At 44.8% G+C, this 24,806-nt stretch overlaps 1 protein-coding gene across 1 annotated transcript in view; it reads left to right on the plus strand.

Annotated features, from left to right (window-relative positions):
* Window positions 1-24,806, plus strand: part of eif2ak3 (eukaryotic translation initiation factor 2-alpha kinase 3) — a 59,306-nt gene that overhangs the window by 14,456 nt on the left and 20,044 nt on the right. The window contains exons 2-5 of the mRNA XM_056295850.1: window positions 1,213-1,342; window positions 11,856-12,050; window positions 14,032-14,162; window positions 16,696-16,969. Coding sequence (XP_056151825.1) covers window positions 1,213-1,342; window positions 11,856-12,050; window positions 14,032-14,162; window positions 16,696-16,969 — 730 coding nt within the window. The remainder of the gene's footprint in view (window positions 1-1,212; window positions 1,343-11,855; window positions 12,051-14,031; window positions 14,163-16,695; window positions 16,970-24,806) is intronic.

The raw sequence follows: 24,806 nt of genomic DNA on the forward strand, positions 1-24,806 counted from the left end.
CCAATACGCGGATCTCCAGTTTGAATCCCCATGTTACCTCCGGCTTGGTCGGGTGTCCCTACAGACACAATTGGCCGTGTCTGTGGGTGGGAAGCCGGATGTGGGTATATGTCCTGGTCACTGCACTAGCGCCTCCTCTGGTCGGTCAGGGTGGCTGTTCAGGGGGGAGGGGGGACTGGGGGGAATAGCGTGATCCTCCCACACGCTACGCCCCCCTGGCGAAATTCTTCACTGTCAGGTGAAAAAGAAGCGGCTGATGACTCCACATGTATTGGAGGAGGCATGTGGTAGTCTGCAGCCCTCTCCGGATCGGCAGAGGGGGTGGAGCAGTGACCGGGACGGCTCAGAAGAGTGGGGTAATTGGCTGGATACAATTGGGGAGAAAAGGGGGGGGGTGCCCCCAGAAACCTGGTTCTGAATCGGTAATGAGGGAGGGAGATTTCAGTTGCTGCAAATGTGATTTTCAAGGAATTTATGGAAATGTCACAGTCATAATGTTGCTGCTCCCTCGCGGTCCCTCTCTCTTGGTGTCTGTCTTGGAGCTATTGGCGGGGCTGTGCTCTGATGCACTATATAATCATGGTGGAGAGAACCAAATGCCCTTAAGTGTGTTAACACTTTACCCATGCCGATGACAACAATGCTCATTGCCACAAGTGTAGTAAAACTCTTGCAAGTAAGAGGGACAATACGAGCAATTTATCCAACTATCTGTTGATCAAGCATAACTTAAAACTGCAAGGATATGCAGTTTTCAAGGAGTTGGAAGCATACTCTCCCACTAGTGGGGTGGCTTTTAAAGTCAGATGTAACTTGTTGCCTTTTTCTTAGTCTGTAGGTTGAGACCTGAAATAGGTCACTGATCATGTGCTTGAGAGATCTTCGCATTCCCAGAATACTTGTTTTTATTTTCACTGGTCCACACAATCTCATTTCCAAACGTTGGTGGCACAAAAAAAAAGCTAAAAAAAAAAGTGGATTTCACTGCTTTGTTTTCCAGAGGACAAGGGGTAATGCTATCGTTTTTCAACTCCTGCTGAGGAGGAACCAACCAAACTGGTTTAAGAACCTGCCTTTATGCTGAAGAGACTTTAAAATTCTGTGTCAAACCCAGTTGTCCACTGCTGTTTTATGCATCTGTCAGAAATCCTTGATTTGGATGATGTGTTCAAAGCCATTGATTTTTATTTTCTATTTATTTCTTCTGCACAGGTCCCTTGTGATCATCAGCACCTTGGATGGGCGGATAGCTGCTCTGGACCCCCACAACCAGGGCAGGAAGCAGTGGGACCTGGATGTGGGCTCAGGGAGCCTAGTGTCCTCCAGCCTCAGCAAGCCTGAGGTAGACCAAAAGCCTTTACACTCCATGTGACCCATTTACAGAAGCGAACACTTGTCAATATGTCATGATGTGAGAATTCAGAGTAGGAGCCTTCCCCAACCTGCCAGTCATTTGGAGCTGTTCCCGAAACGTGCCCAGGAACAAACCACGGTGTCAAAACCAAACCGTTAGCCCCGACTAGATCTGCCTGGCGTTTAAAAGGAAGTACTTGATGTAAAACATAACTGAAAACTGGATCTGAGTCAGTGCCAGTAAAACATAGGTGGCGTGGCATGACTAATGGGAAAAAATACCAATATATCAATCACAGAAAGGTGAATTAGTTCATCTGGACACAACATTTATTGAGAGAGAGAGGTTTTATCACTCATCTACGTGACCTCTTCAGTCTCAACTGACTGCAGGTATCCCCACTCTTATAACCTGACCTGCAGTCAGTTGAGACTGAAGAGGAGGTCACTTAGACGAGAGATTAAACTTTTCTTTCGATAAACGTTGTGTCCAGATGAACTGATTCATCTTCCTGGGATTTCCTTACTGGATTATTGAGCATGCATCAAGACATCAAGATATCAACATTTACTACGCCACCCTCCACATCTCAAGAGGTGTTTTTTTGCTTGTAGGAATTCTCAAGACTAACTGGTTTCATGTCTGAGGTGTTCTTGTTCACATATTAAGCAACTCAGCAGACCTGCTCTCTCTCTCTCTCTCTCTCTCTCTCTCTCTCCCCCCCCTCCACTTTTACAGAGCAAGTTCACACCCTTGCCTCCATGTCACAGTGCACTACATATTGCAAAAACAAACAATACCCAACACTTTGATAATGCACAACATGTACACTCAAACAAGCATCTGCACACCGCAGTGCACAACTTGCAAACTTCTCACACAACAGCTTGGGACTTAAACACACAAAACACGAACACCACACGTATGCTGTGATAGGTCGGTTGTTTTCACCCTATAATGCCAGCCACTAAAGCAGGTTAAGAGAGATTTAAATGCCGGCTGTTGCCGGTGGAGAGGAAAGTGAAATTCCCCGCCTTCGACATCGGAGTGGGACATTGAGGGCACGCTCTCATAAGCATTTCTGTTTGAAAATAATCGTTGTCCCTCTTGGCTTTTCTTTATGCATATATCCAAGCCCAATGAATGAACTCACTGCACTTTGAATAAGCAGCCAAGGGTGGCTGTTCCTCCCATTTGTTACACACTAACACACACACACACACTGACACAGACGTTCTCTAGCCTACAGCGACCTACACCCCCACATAAATGTGCATGTAGCTTGTTTTGCCTCAAGGATAAGTCTTTTTGTTGCCTTTTGTGATTTGACACATACGCACACAGCAAAGACCCCTGTCTGTACATATATACACAGGCTTAAGACGCCCACGCCGACTTGCTGAAAGTGGTGTAGCCTGAAGCGAGCCCAGTGTGCGCTGCCACTCTGCAAGCCAGGCAGATGTACTTACGCTTGCCCTTTGATGTGGACTCGCTCCACGCGATGTTCGCCCCGGGGGGGGGGGAGAAGCCTCCAGTCTCTGGCGCTAACAAGGGTCTGGGTGGCTACCGGACCCGGCCGAATGTAGAGACTGCTGGTATGGGGCCCGACTTTCTTCTTGTTATGGATTCATTAGGGTGATCTTGGAAGCTCCGACGGGAACTCACAAGCACCTCGGTATCCCTCCTGAGAATAGTTCATCCATAAATAATAATGTGTTGTTGTTTTTTTTCTTGGAGAACCCCCCCCCCCCAGAAAAAAAAATGAAGAAGGGTTTGAGAAGATAGCCAGTCAGGGATTCCAAATGCTCGATTAAATGGTTTCTCAAGGAACTGTGTTGAGTTCTTCTCACCTTTCAATCTGGAGAACCCTATATGGTTTCTGTAAGATTTTGTTTTTGTGCGTACACAGAGTGCCGAGTGTATAATCTTTGCGTGTCTTGGATAGCTTGACATTTGGATCTAAGTAGCAAATCACTGCAAAAATTGACATGGTATTGCAGACATACCATGTTAACATTTTTATCAATTTAATTTTAAAGTTTGTTTTTTTTTCATCTTGTTTCTCCCTGGTATTTTCCTTATTGTGAGAACATTTAGTCTACAAACGCCTCACAGAAGACATCCCCACCAGGAACTGATGTATAAGCAGACATGTACATTAATTCATAAACTCACATTTGTCATTCTCCCGGGGACATTGCCGCATTTTCTTCATCTCTTTACTGTCATCTTTGGGGTTGCAGTATGTCCCGGGGATATATGATTTTGTTCCGTTACTAAATGTGACAGGATTGATTTTTTTCTTTCTTTCTTCTCTGTGCCTCCATACCTGTTGGAATATCCTGGAGCAAATTATATAATTTATATGACAAGTATAGATGCATACAAAATTAGTGTTCAGAGAATTAAAGAACGTAGATAAATAGGTATACACCGATCAGCCAAAACATTAAAACCACCTGCCTAATATTGTGTAGGTCCCCCTCGTGCCACCAAACCAGCTCTGACCCGTCATGGCATGGACTTCACAAGACCTCTGAAGGTGTCCTCTGGTATCTGGGACCAAGACGTTAGCAGCAGATCCTTTAAGTCCTGTTAGTTGTGAGGTAGGGGCTCCATGAATCGGACTTGTTTTTCCAGCACATCCCACAGATGCGCGATCAGATTGAGATCTGGGGAATTTGGAGGCCAAGGCAACACCTTGAACTCTTTGTCATGTTCCTCAAACCATTCCTGAACACTTTTTGCAGTGTGGCAGGACACATTATCCTGCTGAAAGAGGCCACTGCCATCAGGGAATACTGTTGCCATGAAGGGTTGTACCTGGTCTGCAATGATGTTTTAGGTAGGTGGTACGTGTCCAAGTAACATCCACATGAATGCCAGGACCCAGGGTTTCCCAGCAGAACATTACCCAGAACATCACTCTGTCTCCGCCGGCTTGCCTTCTTCCCATAGTGCATCCTGGTGCCATCTCTTCCCCAGGTAAACGATGCACATGCACCCGACCATCCACGTGATGTAAAAGAAAACGTGATACATCAAACCAGGCTACCTTCTTCCATTGCTCCATGGTCCTGTTCTGACGCCCACATGCTCATTGTAGGTGCTTTCGGTGGTGGACAGGGGTCACAATGGGCACTCGTGACTGATTTGCAGCTATGCAGCAAGCTGTGATGCACTGTCTTCTGACACCTGTCTATCATAGCCAGCATTAACTTTTTCATCAATTGGAGCTACCGTAGATCTTATGTGGTATCGGACCAGATGGGCTAGCCTCAGCTCCCCACACACATCAGTGAGCCTTAGGTGTTCATGACCCTGTCACCGGTTCACCGGTTGTCCTTCCTTGGACCACTTTTGGTAGGTACTGACCACTGCATACCGGGAACACCCCACAAGACCTGCCATTTTGGAGATGCTCTGACTTTGACCCGGTCGGCTAGCCATCACAATTTGGCCGTTGCCAAAGTCGCTCGGATCCTTACGTTTGCCCATTTTTCCTGCTTCCAACACATCAACTTCAAGAACTGACTGTTCACTTGCCACCTTATACTATAGCCCGGCCTTTGACAGGTGCCGTTGTAATGAGATGATCAGTGTTATTCACTTATCTGTCGGTGGGTTTAATGTTTTGGCTAATTGGTGTACGTGTGAGAGATTGTTTTGTTTCATCCTCCACCCCCTTCCACTCAGCCGTAGTAATAGTGGAGGTGAGAGTCGGGGTGAAGGGAAGCTGCTGACTTTGTGCGAGTGTCTCATGGGTGCTGTCCTTGTGTTTGTCGGTGTCCATCTGTCTTCACCTGTAGGCGCTCATTTAGCTGACTGAGCGGAACCGGGGAGGAGATGCCCATCAGCTCTGAACCCGGTGACTTGCTGTGACGTCACACACTTTCATCACCCTGTGTGCGTGTCTGTGCGTGTGTAGAGGGGGCTTTTCTACTCTTTATTAGTTAAGAAGAGGGAGGTCACTGCGGGAGGTTTGTGTGTGATAAGTGTTGGGTAATATAAGTGTCTCACTGTATGTCATGTGGTTTTGTTGGCTTTAAGCATTTATTAATATTTCACATGCATACACACATATTTGTGTTTCTATATGTTTGTGTGAATGTGTCTTTAAATTGTGGTGTGTGTGTGTGTGTGTGTGTGTGTGTGTGTGTGTGTGTGTGTGTGTGTGTGTGTGTGTGTGTTCGCTGATGCAGCCAGCCTTACCCAAACTGCCCCCTGTAACCCAGGATGCCCATTGGGGTGGTGATGGTGGTTGGAGGGAGGGCTGCTATTGGCTCCCACCGCCAGCATTCCCCTCCCTCCCGAGAGCGCTTAGCAACCAGGCAGTTTGATTGGCGCTCGCCAGGTCCCTTAGACACCAGTCTGCTCAGTGATTAGAGGTGGGTGGGGGGTCTGCCACCGTGTCATTGGCTGGTTTCAGCGAGCCGGAGACGAAACAGCCAGTCACCTGCTGGAATGCTTGGAAAATATGTGCGTATGCGTGTGTGTGTTTTGGGAGGAGGTGGAGCAGAGCCACAAATAACATTGTCTGCAGAACAGGCTGTCACTTCAAAAACCATCGAATTTCGGGTTGGAGGTGGGTGGCGGGAAGGGGGGAGGGGGGTCGAGTGCCAATAGAAACGAGGAAGTCGGTGCCAATGTGGAGTGAGTCATTGTCGGCAGGGTGAAGCGATGGGAGAGGGGGAGGGATGGGTGATTAGGGTGGCGGTGAGGTAATGCTTCAGACCAAGGATGAGGTCATCGCGTAACAGACCCCCCCTCCCCCTCCTAAAAAACAGTCTTTCACAAATGTGTATTTTCCCAGGAATGACCTTCTGCACACACATTCTCTTATCGTTTCACTCATGTACCGTTTCTACACCCCTCTCACCTTTTCTGTCTCTCTCGCACACACACTCACACACTTCCACTGGCATTCAGCGTGAGTGAATGAATGACAGGAGAATTTGATTGATTGTCGCACAATAGCTAACAATTGATCGCCTCACGGTGACTAATGTGACAAGCAATAAGTCTTGTGGAGCGTTGAAGGAAATTAAATAGGCCAGACACTCAATATTTTTGGCAGCAAGTCATCCTTTTTATACTGCGTGTATGTGGGGGGGGGGGCAGTTCTAGTTTTGTTTTGATCTGTGTGTGAGTGTGTTAGTGTTAAGCCCTCCAGCTCTACCCAGCCGCCTCACAATCTCCCTCTGTCTGCCGTCTTTAAGTAGAGCACCAGTCTTGTGGGCCAACAGTGGCACATTAGCGATGGGTGAGAGCTGACACTGTTTGACAGGATTGCTGCCGTCGGCAGTGGCCCCGGGGTCACTGGGGACAAAAGAGGGGTTACCCCCCCACTACCACCCGCCACCCCCACCCCTGAACCCCTTACAGCCAGCAGCGACCCCCGCCCCCCCTTTGGTCCATTGTTTTGGGTCGATGTAAATGACATGATATGTGTAGTTAGAGAGACATCAAAAGTCTCCGACTGTTCTGGAAGACTTGGGTGTGCTGCAAAAATGAGGGATGACAATAGCTGTTGTTACTGAAAATCTAACTTCTGCCTTCATTTAACTGTATTTTGTTTTAATAATTATCAAATTAGTGTGGAGTAAAAGACCCATTCTTACTTGCCAAGTTAAAATGGTGAGACAGCATGAATTGGAGAGTAATCACAGTGAGATGTTGCTGGATTCATTTCTGTTAATATTTCATATTAATGCAAATTAAAGAAACGTCAAATTACCCTTTTTCCCCCTCCCTCTCTAAGAACCCCCCCCCCTTTTCTCTCCAATTAAATCCAGCCAATTACTCCACTCTTTCGAGCCATCCTGGTCGCTGCTCCACCCCGTCTGCCGATCCGGGGAGGGCTGCAGACTACCACATGTCTCCTCCGATACATGTGGAGTCGCCAGCCGCTTCTTTTCACCTGAGGAGTTTCACCAGGAGGACGTAGCGCGTTGAAGGATCACGCTATTCCCTCCAGTCCCCCCCTCCCCCCCGAACAGGCGCCCCGACAGTGCAGCGACCAGGACACATACCTACATCCAGCTGCCGACCTGCAGACGCGGCTAGTTGTGTCTGTAGGGACGCCCAACCAAGCTGGAGGTAACACGGGGATTCAATCCGGCGATCCCCGTGTTGGTAGGCAGCGGAATCGTTATTTATTTATTTATTTATTTATTTATTTCAGGTCCCCATTAATCACTGTCTCAGCAGCGACTATTCTTCCTGGGGTCTAAGAAGAATAGACTCCCATGCTACCCGGACGCCCCAGAATTCTTCTAATGAGGGAAACATTTTGGTTGTTACCATATCCCCATCCAAACGTTAAGCAAATTTTGGGCAACATTTTGCTAAGTTGAACTTTTTTTTTTCTTGTAGTTTCAAAAACAATTCCTCAGTATACAGGCTCCGACAAGTACATGCCATTAAAATGGTTCAAAACAAAACAAAAAATGGTGAAGGGTGTATACAGGAATTGCTTGCCGCCGGACACGTCGGAAGACACTGCGTTCAGCTCCGCGTCGTGTCCGTCCTTATCAACATGTCGGCCGCTGCTCTTCCAGTAGGTGTGGAAACAGTTCTGCAGTTTGACAGTAGCTTCATGGAATAGTAGAAGAAGAACTCGAACGTTGCAATACTGCAACCTTTAACTACATCTGATGAATTTGATCTGGGCATGTTTGAGCCTCGTGGTTCTTGTGTCGAAGTCTGAACTTGGCTTTGCCTTGCCCACCACAGCCGCCTCCCCCGACCGACTCCTCGACCATTCATGTAAGAACCAGTCAAAATAAGTCGGGATTAATTTTTCCACAGATACAGTAAAACTAAGCCCTCCTGGGATTTTTTTCTTTTTTTTTTTTTTATAACGCCTTGCTACTTTAGATAGGGGAGCTGATTAATAATTCACCTGCAGAAATTCAGTTCAGCCACGGGGAGGCATTTTTGATGTGGTGGTGTAGAAGTTGTGAGTGGAGCGGGGTTATTATGGTAATGGGAGAAGGAACTGTCGGACCCACAGGGCACCATCAGGGAGTACTTTTTTTTCCAGATCTGCAGGCGAGCTCGGTGAATACAGGGCGCAGCGCCGTCTAGCCATGTTTACCCTCCACAGACGAGCAAATGCTCAGTGTGTTTTGAAAGGTCAGAGGTCACGGAGGGTGTTTGGATTTCATGTCAACCTGAATTATATGCTTGCATGCTGTCCACCGCGCTCTCTCGGTGAAAGCTTTGACAGGGACGGCAAAGGAACTCTTTTTTTTTTTTTTTTTTGGATTTCCCCCCCCCCCCATTTTTTCTTCCCAGTTGTACGTGGCCAATTACCCCACTCTTGCGAGCCGTCCCGGTCGCTGCTCCACCCCCTCTGCTGATCCGGGGAGGGCTGCAGACTACCACATGTCTCCTCCGATACGTGTGGAGTCGCCAGTTGCTTCTTTTCACCTGACAGTGACGAGTTTCACCAGGGGGTCGTAGCGTGTGGGAGGATCACGCTATTCCCCCCAGTTCCCCCTCCCCCCTGAACAGGCGCCCCAACCGACCAGAGGAGGCGCTAGTGCAGCAACCAGGACACATACCCACATCCGGCTTCCTACCCGCAGACACGGCCAATTGTGTATGTAGGGATGCCTCACCAAGCCGGAGGTAATATGGGGATTCGAACCAGCGATCCCTGTGTCGGTAGGCAACGGAATAGACCGCTGCACTACCCGGATGCCCCAAACAGCTTCTTCTTTTTTTTTCCTCCCTCACTTTTCTCAGTTCTGGCTTTTTGTCTTTGTAAAGCTGCTGTCATTAAATCAGTCAATACACTGATCAATAGAAAGGAGCCTGTTTGTTTAAGTGTGTGTGTGTGTGAGAGAGAGTGGGGGGAAAAGAGACTTGAATCACTAAGCAGTGCTGGAGCATCAGGCCAGATCAGAAGCGGGGATTTAAGGGCCGGGGTGAGTCATCCAGAGCTCTGAGAAGTTCGCCTCCTCTGTAAACCTCTTACACGTAGGCCGTCCGCCCCGCCCATCCCCGACACGTGTCATCCTGCATGGTGTGATCCGGTGGTCAGGTTATTAAGCACTCCTTCATTTCAATGGCTGAATTTAAGCCTCTCCTCCTCCGGCCCTAAAACCGAGGGGGATGACATCACCTCTGCTCTTTGCTCTTGCGTAAATCATTCTGTCACACGATCTTCTCCCCTGGCAGGAGTAGACTGTGGTTTAGTGCTGGGCAGGAAACGAGCTTCCCTTTTCTCTCTTTTTCCTTCTTTTTCTTTTTTTGCATTTTCACAGTAGCTGACACATCACAAAATCCACCTGCAGCTTTCATCCTTTTCCCAGTCAGCTATATTTTTATTAGAAACAAGACCACTGGAGGCATACCGGCCACGATCAGTTATTTATTTGGCGTTCGTCTGTGACTCTGGAGTAGTTATAATAACAAGGTGGGCTTGGGGACGTCAGGGGTCGTGCTGAAAACGGGGAAATGACGGGTTTGATTCCTTCCAGCAGCTAATGTCGCCATCCCTGTTGGGAGTTTCCTCGAGCCGGGCGATCAATCCCTCCATTTCCCATTAATGGATATATCTCTGCTCTTCCCGATTTGCGTCAAAGGACAGGCATGTGATAAATGGATACAAAATGATACAGATGGTCAATTGCAGTTCACTAAAATAGTGTTCACAGTGCTGAAATGAAGAATTGGTCTCGTCTAAAACGGTCAGGGTTAAATCAGAATTAAGCGAAGCACTTGCTGGGGTTTTTACAGTGATGTCATCCTTGCAGGGCCCCCTGCAATGTGTATACACACACACACACACACACACACACACACACACACAAGCACACACACACACATGGGATCAGACGTTATCTGTGGGTGTAAGCTATATGTGCGCTCATCAAGATTCAGGTTAATTACCGAAGCTCATAGTTGTGTAATGGTCCCAAACCGGTGGATCGAGTCCAAGTGTGTGGGAGCTGAAGCGGCTCCTTTGTGTGGGTGGATGTGTGTTCACAAAGCACAAGTGTGGGCATTTTTTGTTGTTGTTTTATTTTATTATATTTATCTATTTATTTTTTTTGCAGAAAGTATCTGAGTTAAAGAACTTTTAGACCAGGAAAGGTAACTTTGGGCAGTTTGACATGCACTTAAAACCATTACATCATACCTAAAAGTAATGAGAACAGGGTCAATTAATTTGCTAAGCTTGGCAAAGGTACAGGAATTGGTGGTGGTGTCATTGCTGGAGAGACGTATTGGCAACCTGCGGAGTATTGCAGTACAATACACGCCGTCTTCCTGATGGGAACGAGACGTCATCTGGGCACGGTATGCCAGAGAAGTTAGCTAGACTGCTCTGTAACCAGACGGCGTCGTGTTCACGTGTTCAAGTCCTGTGACCGCCAACGTGCCCTGTCAAAGTGTGATTGAGCAAGGCATTGGTACCACCCTCAAACTTAATCTTTATAAGAAGACTATATAAAATCATACATTAAGCATTCTAAGTGCTAATTGTTAATTCTGGACTGTATTGCAGTGACCCACCATTTCCACTTTGTAGTAAAATTGTGTGACAGTTCTTGACGAAGAAAACAACTTTCCTGACATTCTGCACAAGTGAACCACTCAAGGTTTTTTTTTATTTCCCTCTACTCAGATGCACCTCTTTTTAATGTGTGGTTTGCCTTTTGTTCTATATGTGCTGTGCTACAAGTCAAATTTCTTTTAGCATTAAATTAAGTAGTTAGCGCGGTCACCTCACAGCAAGAAGGTCCTGGGTTCGAGCCCCGGGGTAGTCCAACCTTGGGGGTCGTTTGGGGTCGTCCTCTGTGTGGAGTTTGCATGTTCTCCCCGTGTCTGCGTGGGTTTCCTCCCACAGTCCAAAGACATGTAGGTCAGGTGAATCGGCCGTACTACATTGTCCCTGGGTGTGTGTGTGTGTGTGTGTGTGTGTGTTTCGGCCCTGTGATGGACTGGCAGCCTGTCCAGGGTGTCTCCCCGCCTGCTGCCCAATGACTGCTGGGATAGGCTCCAGCATCCCTGCAACCCTGAGAGCAGGATAAGCGGTTCAGATAATGGATGGATGCTAAATTAATTGGCTAATTATTCTGATTCTGTATCTGCTTTGTACATTTCTAGTATATACAGACTCAGTATGTATTTATTAAGGGGTAAGTGGAGAACTAAAATCACATATTAGCCCAGTAACTGCTGGGATAGGCTCCAGCATACCCGCGACCCTGAGAGCAGGATAAGCGGTTCAGATATTGGATGGATGGATGGATATTCTCTCCTTTTCCCACTTTCCTCCCAAAAATCTTGATTTTTCAGGACTTGTTTACAATTTTAGCTTTAGTGGGCACATTTTTTTTATTAATTTTCAGTAGAAAACCTGTTGGGGTTTTTTTTTTAACCTTTTTTATGTTCCATTTCATACTGCCTCAGTCTGAAGGTTTGAATGTAAGGTTTTGACGACAACATTACTGATGTCACTCTCCGCTAACGTTTCGCCACGCAGATGTTCGGCAATAAGATGTTCATCCCATCGCTGGATGGTGCCTTGTTTCAGTGGAACAGGGACAGGGAAAGTATGGAGGCAGTGCCTTTCAGCGTCGAGTCCCTCCTGGATTCGTCCTTCCGCATCGGAGAGGACACCGTCCTGGTCGGGGGCAAGTCTCTCACCACCTACGGTCTGGGGGCCTACACCGGCAAGGTTAGTGGCATGTGTTCAATTCCAAAAGGTTTAATCTAGCTGTCTGTCTCTATCAATTTGTGTCTGTCTTTTTTCTCATTTTTTGTTAAGAAATTTGTATGAAACGCATTAAGATTTTGGTCTGGACTCTGTGGACTGTAATGATCTTTTCCTCAAGAGATTTATACTACAGTACAAAATTCCAAAAAATGGTAAAATTAGGCCATCTTGAGACATTTTGAACATCCCCTCAGGAGTCTTCTAATTTTACCTTTAACATAAATGTTTATAGTTGGTCTCTGCAGCACATCTTAACGGGATGCTAGGTTATAGGGCATACAGTGTTGGGCTCACAACATTTTAAAATTAAGGAGAATGTTTTCGCCATTTATTTTTTTCCTTCTTTTAATTTTTCCTCATTCACTGGCACACGAACATAGAATAAAAATATACACCCAGATTTCTCCCAGTTCAGTGGCATGGCTTAAAAAGCAAAATCAGTCAGGGTACCAGCAAGAGTTCAAGAGAAGGTTTACAAGATGTTATATGGTTTGGAGACAGTGGCACTGACGAAAAGACAGGAGGCGGAGCTGGAGTTGGCAGAGTTGAAGATGCTAAGATTTTCATTGGGAGTGACGGAGAAGGGCAGGATTAGGAACGAGTATATTAGAGGGACTGCTCAAGTTTGACGGTTTGGAGACAAAGCAAGAGAGGCAAGATTGAGATGGTTTGGAGATGATGGCTGTACCCGAGAGAAAACGGCAAGGCTGTCTGGCGCTGGCCTTGCCTAGCGTTGACTGTGTAGTAGTTTTGTCTGCCTCGTCGTATGGCGTGCGAGGGAGGTGTGTCGAGGGTGTCTGGCTAGGAGAGCTGGCGTTGGATCGGCTGGGAGAGCTTGGTCTGTTTCGTCCAGTGGGCCCAGGAACCACGGCCCCTGACTGGAGCTGTGCCCGGGGAGGAAACGCCAAGGGCGGTTTGGCAGGGCGCGGAGGTGGGGCAAGCTAAGCTAACTGCTAGCCCATGCAGACCGCCACTTCCGACAGTCATCCTGGCTGGAGTTTGTTCTCTGGACAGAGGAATGTTTTTGGACTGCGTTGCAGGGTGGACTGTGTTGTAAACTGTTTGTTTTTGTTTGCTTTCTTCTCTCTGTTTTTTATGTTTTTGGTGGTGTCGTTTTTGGGAAATTTTGGATGTGTGTTTTTTGTGTTACATTGCTGTGGGCTGGGGAAAACGAAATTTAATTTCTTTGTGTATGCAAGTATGTCCAAGAGATGACAATAAATTGTTCCTGATTCCTGATGTGCTGAGGAGAGATGCTGGGTATATTGGGAGAAGGATGCTGAATATGGAGCTGTCAGGGAAGAGGAAAAGAGGAATGCCAAAGAGGAGGTTTATGGATGTGGTGAGGGAGGACATGCAGGTGGCTGGTGTGACAGAGGAAGATGCCGAGGACAGGAAGAAATGGAAACGGATGATCCGCTTTGGCGACCCCTAACGGGAGCAGCCAAAAGTAGTAGTAGTAGATTAATTTTTTCATCTTTAGGCCATTTTAAACATTTTGAATATGTTCTCTTTCGCATGTTAGTATACATTGGATTGTGGCTCTTCTTGCAAAAGGTTCGAGTCAGGGCCCTCAGTACATCTGAATGAGATTGATGGTCCTAGCATGTCCACTGCCTCAGAATCAAGGCTTGAGCGCAGTGCACGATACATTAGCAACTCAGATAACAGTTTGATATCAATGGCTGAATTTTTCGATAAATAATGCGTTAAAAACTTTCCATCCTAACCATGAATTGTCCCTTTTTCTTTACTAATACACACTAAAGTGAAAGAAGTAAATCCATCACCCTCTTGTTTTCAATTCATGAGGTATTCAGATTTAACTGACTCGTGTTTTATCTTTATATCTGGCCAACCAGACATTCGTCCTTTGAGCCTAAGGACTGGTGACACATTATAATGCCCCCCTCTGTTTCCGTACCGTTGCTGCGTGTCACAGCTGCGGTACATCTGCTCGGCGATGGGCTGTAGCCGATGGGGGGAAGAGGAGATGGAGGCCGAGGATGTGCTGCTGCTGCAGAGGACTCAGAAGACAGTACGAGCCGTCCGGCCGCGCTCGGGACTGGAGAAGTGAGTCTGAAACCGATTTCATACATGCACTCCCTAACATTGTTGGAATTATTTTTTTCTTTTCTTTCGGCACCATCGGTGGGTTTTTCCCCTGTTCACACACATGCTCTACCAGTAAAATTTAGTGTTTGTTCACATGTGACATGACAGTGCCTTCTGTCTATGTAACACCCCACTCGTGTAGGATTTGTTTTATATCATAATCTACAACATCTGTGACTTATTTTTATTTATTCATTAATTTGTTCTACATTTTCCATATAACTGTACCAGACAGCTGACTATTGGTCTCGCTGTCTGCACAAACTGAAAGTAGCTCTCTTATTTCTAGTGTGGTCCATGATCCAGACATTTTTAAATATACTCTCATTTATTGGTTTTCAAGTAAAAATCACTTCTGCAAATCCCTGCCATGAACAAGTCACAGATACATTCCTTGTTCATTGGTTCACCCACTCCGTAAAAGTGGCTTTTGTTCATGTTGTCATTTTGTAATTTTTCTGTAAAGGTTACTAAGTCAGGAGTCCAAATTGGGATACGACTTTACAGAATATCAGCTCTGGCTTGCGTTAACACACAAAGCAACTTGTAAAACTGAGGGATGGCTTACGGGTTCGAGACGGTGTGTGTGACTCTGCCGGTCATGATTGTAGATTGGCTGATCAGCAAATCATCATCATGGGTCATTCATTCTCAGTATCTGCTTAACGTCGGGGTCGGATTCATCCCAGTAGAAACTGGGTGGAAGGCAGTAAAACACCTGAGACAGGGCGCTGGTCCATCACAGGGCACACAGACACACACTCACTCACTCACACACACGGGAGAAATATGTGGGGAATTGAGAATCTTCGATCCACAGTCTTTGGACTGTGGTAGGAAACCAGTGTACCTGGAGAAAACCCACACAAATGAATGCAAACTCAATACAGAACGACTCAAACTCGTGGGATTGAAACGGTAACCCTTTTCCTTTAAGGGAACTGTGGTAGTGACTGAATGGATAATGCATTCCTAATGTTTTTCTTGTTGTCAGTACTGAGACGGTGTGGTTAAACAGACTAGACTGATATTTTAACTGTGAGCCATGATAGTTAGCAAGTGTGTTGTATTTAATCCACCAGTATGATGTGCAGTAGACTAGCATTGCAAATTAAATTTTACTCTGAGCAGGAACCAGTTGTCAGTCATTGCTGCTGTCATCAACAACAATATCCCTGCCTCCTCAATGAGCATCCTCTTATTTTCCTCAGAATCCCAGTGCTTACTACTGTAGTGGTACATTGGCGTCTTTCAAAAAACAAAATAGTTCCAAGATATAGCGTCAGTTTGTGAGTAGAAAGAGTGTTGGTAATTGCATTCTGTTGTGGATGGTTAAAACCTTTTACTTCTTCTTTTTCTTTTTTTTTTTTAACCGCATGTGATGGTGTTAAAATGTTGTTCGTCGATCCGACTTGCCGCCTTTCATTTTTCTCTGACAAGCTGCCAACTCGCTGCAACAAGCGGCCAGATCTCCAAACACTGACCGGGCTAATGCATCAACATCACTCTTGTTTTTAATTAGGGCCCTATGAAATTAGTGTTATTTTTTCCCAAATTCCATTTTATTAGTTTTTTATTTGTGTTTATTTTCTTTTTACTAGTTTTTCCTGCAAGAAAATGTGTGCAATCAGCTACAACAATAAAAACAAAAGCAAAATTGCATTTTGAGTTCATTTGTAATCAAAGGTTTAGGCTCTAAAAAAAATGAACCTCTCCTTTAAGTTTCCTTATGAAGTACACCCAACCTGTTACCTTTTCCACTACATGGTACCCGCTTGACTCAACTTGACTCACTTCTGTGTTGTTTTCCATTACTGTAACAGTACCCCCCTCCCCCCAGCTTAGCTGGTCGTCATAGTGACGCCTGGTTTTCAATTTCAAAATGTACTGTTAAGATAACTCCGCTTCGACCGCTTCGGTATTTAAAAATGCCGGGTGATATCCCATGCGCGCATTGACGATGCAGTGACGCAAAATGACGTAATGACGCGTTTCTCTGACTAATCAGAGGTCTGCATTGATTTTGGTACCTGCTCCAGTTTTTTTGGAACCTCGACAAAGGTGGTACCAGAAAAGTGATAACAGTTACCAAAACGCCGGTACTTTCCAGTAATTGAAACTGAAAAAAGGGTGAGTTGAGTTGAGCCGTTACCATGTAGTGGAAAAGGGGCATAGACAGTTAGGTACTAGAATGGTAGCAGTTTGGCTAACAGTGGTCTTGCTGTCTGAACAGAATGAAACCTGTCACTCCAACATTATCAAAGTTGGCACATAAGTAAAATCTTATGTGCCAACTTTGATAAATTTGGGTACGTATTTGCTATTGAATAATTTTTTTTTCCATTTCAAAGCATTTTGTATGTCCTAAAAGTTGTTGTTTTTTATGTTTAACATCCCACCAAGTCAAATCCCTCATACATGCAAATCTACTTGGGTTACGATAAAAACTTGAATTTGAACTTTTAATCTGTAAATTTTCTCTTGACCTCAGGTGGAACTTCAGTGTAGGAAACTTTGAGCTGAAGTTCGCCCCTGACATTCAGTCAGGGATGAACTTTTTGGAGGGGGAGGTGGTGAACAGCGATGTGTGGAGGGACGAGCACCGGGAGAGCCAGCGTGTCATCACGGAGGATCCCAAGGAGAGGGAGAAGTCGGAGAACCAGCAGAACCAGAATCTGGACCTCGTTATCAAGGTGTCTGTTCCAGACTGGAAGGTGATGGCCTTCATTAATAAGCCCGGTGGACAGCTGGTATGGGAACATCAGGTGAGATGTTGTTCAATTCAGTAGACTCTAAAAAAAGAGATGTTTGTGTTAGAATTTTGATAAAAAATGGCCTGACTTGTTTCTGTTAATGTAAGTAGTAACAGGTTAGGATAATTTCTCCTTATTCCAACACATGTCAGCTTGTTTAAAAAAACAAATCAAATGCCATGAAGTTGGAAACAGGTGGAGTGTTTGGCTTTAATTTGAGACATTTTATTAAGTCAAGTCAATTTTATTTGTATAGCCCAATATCACAAATTACAAATATGCAGTAAAAAAAAAAATTGTAACTACTTTTCAAATAAGTGGATGATCACACCTTTATGGCGGGGAAACAAGATTTTAAGATTCAGCTCTTGACTAAGTATCATGTTAATAAGAACTTTATTTATGTAGCACTGTTCTAAACAATGTTACAAAGTGCTTTACAAAAGCCATAAAACCAGACAAGGAAAAAATAAGAATAAGACCCAAGGACATGAGCAAAGAGGACGTAACAACAATAAATGAATAAGACCAAATAAGTAGGAGTACTGATTTTCAAGAATAAGGGTGATGTGCAGAACTGTAGCAACTACAGACGTATAAATTTGATAAGCCACAGTATGAAAAGAAATAAAATGGAAAGAGTAATAGAAGCTAGGTTAAGAGGAGAGGTGATGGTTAACGAGCAGCAGTATGATTTCATGCCACAAAAGAACACTAAAGATGTGATTTTTGCTTTAAAAATGTTGATGGAAAAGTATAGAGAAGATCAGAAGGAGTTACATTGTGTCTTTGTGGAGTTAAAGAAAGCATATGACAGGGTTCCAGGAGGGGAGGTGTGGTATTGTATGAGGAAGTCGGGAGTGGCAGAGAAGTATGTAAGAGTGGTGCAGGATATGTGTGAGGGCAGTGTGACAGTGGTGAGGTGTGCAGTTGGAATGACAGATGGGTTCAAGGTGGAGGTGGTATTACATCAAGGATCGGCTCTGAGCCCTTTCTTGTTTGCAATGATGATGGACAGGTTGACGGACGAGATCAGGCAGGAGGCATCGTGGACTATGATGTTCACGAATGACATTGTGATCTGTAGCAAGAGTAGGGTGCAGGTTGAGGAGAGCCTAGAGAGGTGGCGGTATGCACTGGAGAGAAGAGGAATTAAAGTCAGTAGAAGCAAGAAGGAATACATATGTGTAAACGAGAGGGAGGACAGCAGAATGGTGAGGATGAACGTAGTAGAGGTGATGAAGACGTATGAGTTTAAATACTTGGGGTCAACTGTTCAAAGTAATGGGGAGTGCAGAAGAGAGGTGAAGAACAGAGTGCAGGCAGAGTGCTGTGGGTAGAGAAGAGTGTCAGGAGTGATTTGCAACAGAAGGTTACCAGCAAGAGTTAAAGGGAAGGTTTACAAGATGGTTGCTAGACCAGCTACGTTATATGGTTTGGACATAATGGCACTAACAAAAAGACAGGAGCTGGAGGTGGCAGAGTTGAAGATGCTAAGATTTTCATTGGGAGTGACAAAGAAGGACAGGATTAGGAACAAGTATATTAGATGGACAGCTCAGGTTGGATGGTTTGGAGACAAAGCAAGAGAGGCAAGATTGAGATGGTTTGGACATGTGTAGAGGAGAGATGCTGGGTATATTGGGAGAAGATGTTGAATATGGAACTGTCAGGGAAGAGGAAAAGAGGAAGGCCAAAGAGGAGGTTAATGGATGTGGTGAGGGAGGACATGCAGGTGGCTGGTGTGACAGAGGAAGATACAGATGACAGGAAGAAATGGAAATGGATGATCCGCTGTGGTGACCCTTAACGGGAGTAGCTGAAAGTAGTAGTAGTAGTAGTAGTAACTAGGGATAAAAATAAAAACTATAAATGAATAAAAACAAATATCAAATATTTCCAAAAGCTTTCACAAAGAGAAAAGTTTTAAGAAGAGATTTAAAAGAAGGTAGAGAATTAGTTTGTCTGAGTTCAATAGGAAGAGAGTTCCATAGTGTGGGGGCTCTAACAGCAAAAGCCTGATCAACCTTTATGACAAACTGTGACCTGGGAGTATCCAGCAGGGCTCCATCTGCGGTTCTTAATGGTTGAGAGGGCGTATACCAGGTCAATAAATCAGAAATGTATAATGTATGTAGGAGCAAGACTTACTTGGCCTTAAAAGTGAGTGATACAATTTTAAAATCAATTTGAAATCTAACGGAGCCAGTGTAGGGAGGCAAGTGCACGAGTGATGTGGTCATGCCTTTTTGTCCCAGTAATGAGTCAAGCAGCAGCATTTTGTACCAGCTGCAGACGGTGGAGGGAGCCCTGGCTGATACCCGAGTAAAGTACGTTGCAATAATCAAGCCGAGAATAGATAAAAGCATTTACAACTTCTTGTATATCAGCAATTGATAAAAATTACCTAATTTTAGAGATTATCTTGAGCTGGAGTAAACATGACTGAACAGCATGTTTGATTTGATTGTGTAAACCGGGGTTCGCATCGAATATTACCCCAAGAGTCCTAGCAGCCTGCTTAAGACTATTTGACAGACCACCAAGATTACTACCAAAAGGGCTAATGGAATTTTGGGAACCGGGCAGAATGACAGACTTATCATTAAATTTAAGAACATTTTGGGACATCCAGGTTGTCAGAGAGGCAAGTTGTGAGATTTGCTAGGCTGCTAGGTATATGTGGGTTTTAGTGACATGTATAACTGAGTGTCATCAACATAAAAATGGTAAAACACATCATGATTTTGAATAACCTAGCCAAGAGGTAGCATGTATATAGAAAACAAAAGGGGGCCAAGAACTGAGCCTTGAGGGACACCAAAACTCAACTGAACCATCAAGGACATAGAGTTACCCAGAACAACAGAACATTTTCTGTCGGAGAGGTAACAGCGTAATAAATTCGGAGCCGAGCCCTTGTTGCCTACCCAAGTCTGCAAGTGATGTAAGAGGATACTGTTGTCAACTGTGTCAAAGGTAGCACTTAAGTCTAAAAGAACTAAAATTGAGCAGTCACCTCTGTCTGCAGTCAGCAGTGGGTCATTAGTAACCTTAACTAGAGCTGTCTTGGTGCTATGAAGTGTTCTAAAACCATACTGGAAACTGTTAGAAACACTATTAGTGTTCATAAAAGATATCAATTGAGGTGAAATTACTTTCTCCAGAACCTAGATAAAAAATAAGGTGAAGATTGGTCTGTAGTTGCTTAAGGACAGGGGATCCAAATTAGGCATGATTAAAATTGTCTGGGAAAGAACCAGAGGCCGGAGAATTATTAAGAATTTGCAGAATAATGGGGCTAACAGTGGAAAATACCTCATTGAGCAGCTTAATGAGGATGATGTCTATGCTGGAGGAGGAGTTCTTTTGGGAGACTTTGCTCTCTAACACTGAAATTGTAATGGATTGAAGCTGGGTAAAAGAGGCAGAATTAACATGGGGAATTGAAAAAATGCAAGGGTCAGGCTGGATTTGGGACCTGATATTCTCCACCTTATTTACAAAATGAGTAAGACATTTTCAGACAGCTCAACAGGTTAAAAAAAAAGAAGTGGGGGGGGGATTGGGGTTCGCGCCCCGGTCTCGTCAGATCCGACTATGGCTGGACTCGATGAAGCAGCAATAATTGGCAACGCTGTCTTCAGGAGGGGGGTGGAGTCGGCTTTTGTTTGTCACGTGAATGCGTCTCTGTGTGTGTCGGAAAAAACAGTGGTTCGGCCTGGAGTCGCCTCGTCACGAAAGTGGGGAGGCGGTCTCCTTCAAGACTGCCGGCCGGAGAGATGCAGTTGGCGAACGCATGCAGTACGAGGGTGGGTGTTTGAATTAAAATAGGGATCGATTGGCCACTAAATTGGGAGAAAAAAGGGAAAAATCAGAAATATTTTTTTTTAAAAAAAGAAGTGGGGGAACCGTTGATAACAGAATCAATTACCCTAAGGAGAACATTAGGATTGTGATTATTTCTAGATACTAATTCAGACAGGTAAGCTGATCTCGCATCCTTAAATGCTTTCTTGTAAATTAACATTTGGTTTTTAAGGGCATTATGTGCTATTTCCGCTGAATAATTCTTATTGAGGCCCTGTGATGGCCTGGCAGCCTGTCCAGGGTGTCCCCCTGCCTGCTGCCCAATGACTGCTGGGATAGGCTCCAGCATTCCCGCGACTCCTGTTGGGATAAGCAGCTTGGATAATGAATGGAATGAATGAATGTGCTATTTCGGACTTGTTCACCTTCCATTGCCATTCAGACTTTCTACAGTCTTTGAAGGGCTTGTGTCGTTCAGCCAGGAGAGGATATTTGATTTTTGGTTCTTAGTTTTAAACGGTGCAATTTAGTCGAGGATGGATAGGCATTGATCCTTGAATGAAATTAACAGTGAATCTGAATTGAGAGCGGATATAGTTGAATTAAAGGATGAGGAATCAAAAGCATCACAGAATTTAACTGCAGAACCAACATTGAGAATGCAAGCGTGTGTTTTAGGATAGCGATTAGGAATAGAGCGCTGTAGTGGAACTTTAAAAAGAACAGTTTTATGGTCAGTTACAAGCATATCCACCAGATTAAGACACTCGAGAGAGAAACCAGAAAAGAGTACCAGCTCCAAGATCAAAGAAGGTTGAATCAGTTCATCTGGATACAACGTTTATTGACAGAAGCTCTAAGGTGTGACCTTTTGGAACATGTGGCCCCTTTAACAGATTGAATGAGGTTAAAAGAATCTATAAGAGCTAAACATATTTGAGGTGAGGGAATGGGAAGGACAACATACATGAACATTAAAATCACCAAGAACGATCACCCTGTCATATTTAGGCATGACAATGGATAGAAGCTCAGAAAACTCAGAAATAAAACTGACTGAATTAGGGTACCTATAAATTAAGATGCAGAGTAAAGGGGGAAGGGCCAGTGATTAAGAAATGTAAAACCTCAAAAGAGATAAAATTACCAAAAGTAACAGGATGGCACTTAAGACCCAGCTTATAAAAAACAGCTACGCCATCCCTCTTCCAAAAGGCCTGGGAATATGAAAATATGCAGGATCAGGGGCCTAGCCTCAAATCAGGGGAGCAATGTCCCCTGGGGACAGCCATGTCTCAGTAATCATGAAAAAGTCCTGATTATTAGAAACAGTAAAATCATTAATGATAAAGGGCTTATTACCAATAGATCTCACATTCAAGAGACCAACATTGTTTGGTGTCAAAGCAGAGTGAAAAGCAACAAGAATACAGCAAATAGGATGTAAATTGCAGATATTTGCTCCAGATATTAAGTTGTTAGATACGTTGTGTGGATGAGAGGACAGGTGCCTAATAGAAGTCTGTATGGGGAAAACTCCCAGTGAGAGGTTTAATGACAGATGAGGCCAGTGGAGGATCTAGCGGGGAGAACAATACTGTGGGGCGCCCCCATAGGTGGATATGGAGATTCTGGGAGGTAAGTGCTTCAAGTTGGCCGCTAGCCTTGGCTACCCAGCCTGTTGGGGTGGACTCTGTCAGTTCTGAAGAGGGAGAAACGATCCCAAAACACAGTAAAATTGTCAATAAAACCTACTATATTGTGAGCTCTGCAGGCGGAGTTGAGCCAAGTGTGGAGGCTGAGGATTCTGCTGAAACGCCCTGCTCCACGGGCCAGTGTCCGGATAGGACCAGAAATAAAAACAGACTTACCGCAAGTACTTAAAAAAAAAAAAGCTAAAAAGGTCGTTAAAATCCTTTTTTGTTAATTCAGACTGCTGACGAGCTGCATCATTTGTCCCCACATGAACGATCACTTGATTGGTGGAGGACGGTCATGATTGCAGCAGCCCTGGGAGCTTTTCCACAATCAGGGATGGTGGCTCCAGGGAAACAGTGTTGGGCTGCATTGAAAAAATGGATGTTCGTCATTATGGAATCCCCAAATATTAATGTGGCTGGAGAGAAAAGGGGACGAGGAGATGTCGGCTGTGGGTTCTCATGGCAGGAGAGTGCATGAGCCACACTGTGTTGAAGTTGTTGACTGGGGATGGGGGGGTGTCGGAGCAGGCGAGTGTTGTGGCGATGCAGTGACATCAGCTCTGAGAATGGATTTCCCTGCTGGCTCAGGGCAAGGAAGACTTAGAGTGTCTAATCATGGCCTCTTTCAGGATCTTAGGATGGGAAGAGGATGACATTACCCATGATAAGGGCTATTGTTTTGTTTCACAGTGGGATGGTGAGCCACCAGAACACTGCTAGCCACTAGTTGGGGGGGGGGGGGGGGGGCTGCAGTGTCAGCAGGCGCCACTTTTGCAGATGTGTCCAGATCGGAACAAGTCAAAACTGCAGGAACATCAGCTGGGTGGACCGAAGTGTCATCAGACAGGGTCACATAGCGATTGGAGAAGCTTAGGCGAGCGGGTGAGGCAGCCCCATCTGAGTCTCTTGTGATTGCGGACCACCACTTCAGCCCAGGACGACTGGTGGTTAGGTATTGAGCAGAAGGAAAGCCATGAACAAAGCAGAGGGGTCCCACAGAACTGTGTCCTGGATGGTTGCACTGAGAGGCAATCCATTTGACCTGCCCAAAAGCCACGTCCATGAAGCTGGTCAAAGGGGAGTCTTTCTTATACAGTTAATCAGAAAGCCGTTATTAGTTTTTTTTTTAATATATATATCATCATAAATCCATATTCTGTTTCCGTGTTATATCCTTCTCTCACTCTGATGTGTGACTTTTTCTTGTCTCTTCTTTTGCATATGCGAATGGTGTGATGTGAGTCTCCCTTGTGTGCATGTGTAGTCTGTTCTCCTGTCAGGTCCTGTGCTGTTCTGGTGGCATCTGGGCACTGCTTCGCATCCTCCTCATCACATTCTTCATACATTTTATATTCCATTATAATTCTGTTATCCTCTTTCAGTTTTGTACTCTGTAAGTTGTGTAAACACAACATCTGTTGCATGTCTGTGCATCTTGGGAGAGAGATCCCTCCTCTGTTGCTCGCCCTGTAGTTTCTTCCTATTTTTCTCTGTTAAAAGGTTTTTTTTAGGGAGGAGTTCCTTATCCGATGTGAGGGTCCAAGGACAGGATGTTGTGTTGCTGTAAAGCTTGCTGAGACAAATTTGTAATTTGTGATAATGGGCTATACAAATAAAATTGACTTGACTTGACTAGTTATTAAAAGTTTAAAGCAAGCAGAGCAACAAACAAAATTATTCATTAGCTGTGGACCGGAAACGGGGGTTAATGCGGTTGCTTACAACTAATTGGAGTGGGTTCGTGTCGTTTAATCCATCATTGCCTCTTTTTCATCCGCTAGGTTTCTTTGTAAGTGGTACTCGAGTGATTTTTCAGGGCGGGAGTCATTGTTTTTTTTTGTTTATGCCAATGTACTGCAGCTTTTTATTCAAATGTTCCTTAAGTGGAAATCTGGGATGGGTTGTCTTCAAAATACAATTTTTTTTCAAATCTCAACTGCACAAATTTATAGGTTGTGATTGGTGTCTTTTTTTGATGATGTCATAATTTTACAATTTTATTATCACTTTGGTTGTTCTGTTGTGTACGATGGATGGGCCTGTTTTAGCACGTGCCATTAGTAGGCACCACTCTGCTTAGCTTTATTTGAGTGGTAATTGGATAAGTAACAAGTAATTGGAGGAGTATAGTTCTAAGATCATATGTTCACAAACGTCTGCCCTATTGCTGATGTACCATTGAGCAAGGCATTAATTCCTGTCATCTCTGAGGCCACTGCTCATATTTATAACCCTGTTCTCTGATGACCTCTTTTGGGGGGGCAATGAAAAGAGAAGTCACCCCCATTCAGGGAGCCATAAGGTTTTCAAATTGTTCATATTATTTATGAACTGTACTT

The sequence above is a fragment of the Lampris incognitus genome, chromosome 16, assembly GCF_029633865.1.
Source record: "Lampris incognitus isolate fLamInc1 chromosome 16, fLamInc1.hap2, whole genome shotgun sequence".
Lineage (NCBI taxonomy): Eukaryota > Metazoa > Chordata > Actinopteri > Lampriformes > Lampridae > Lampris > Lampris incognitus.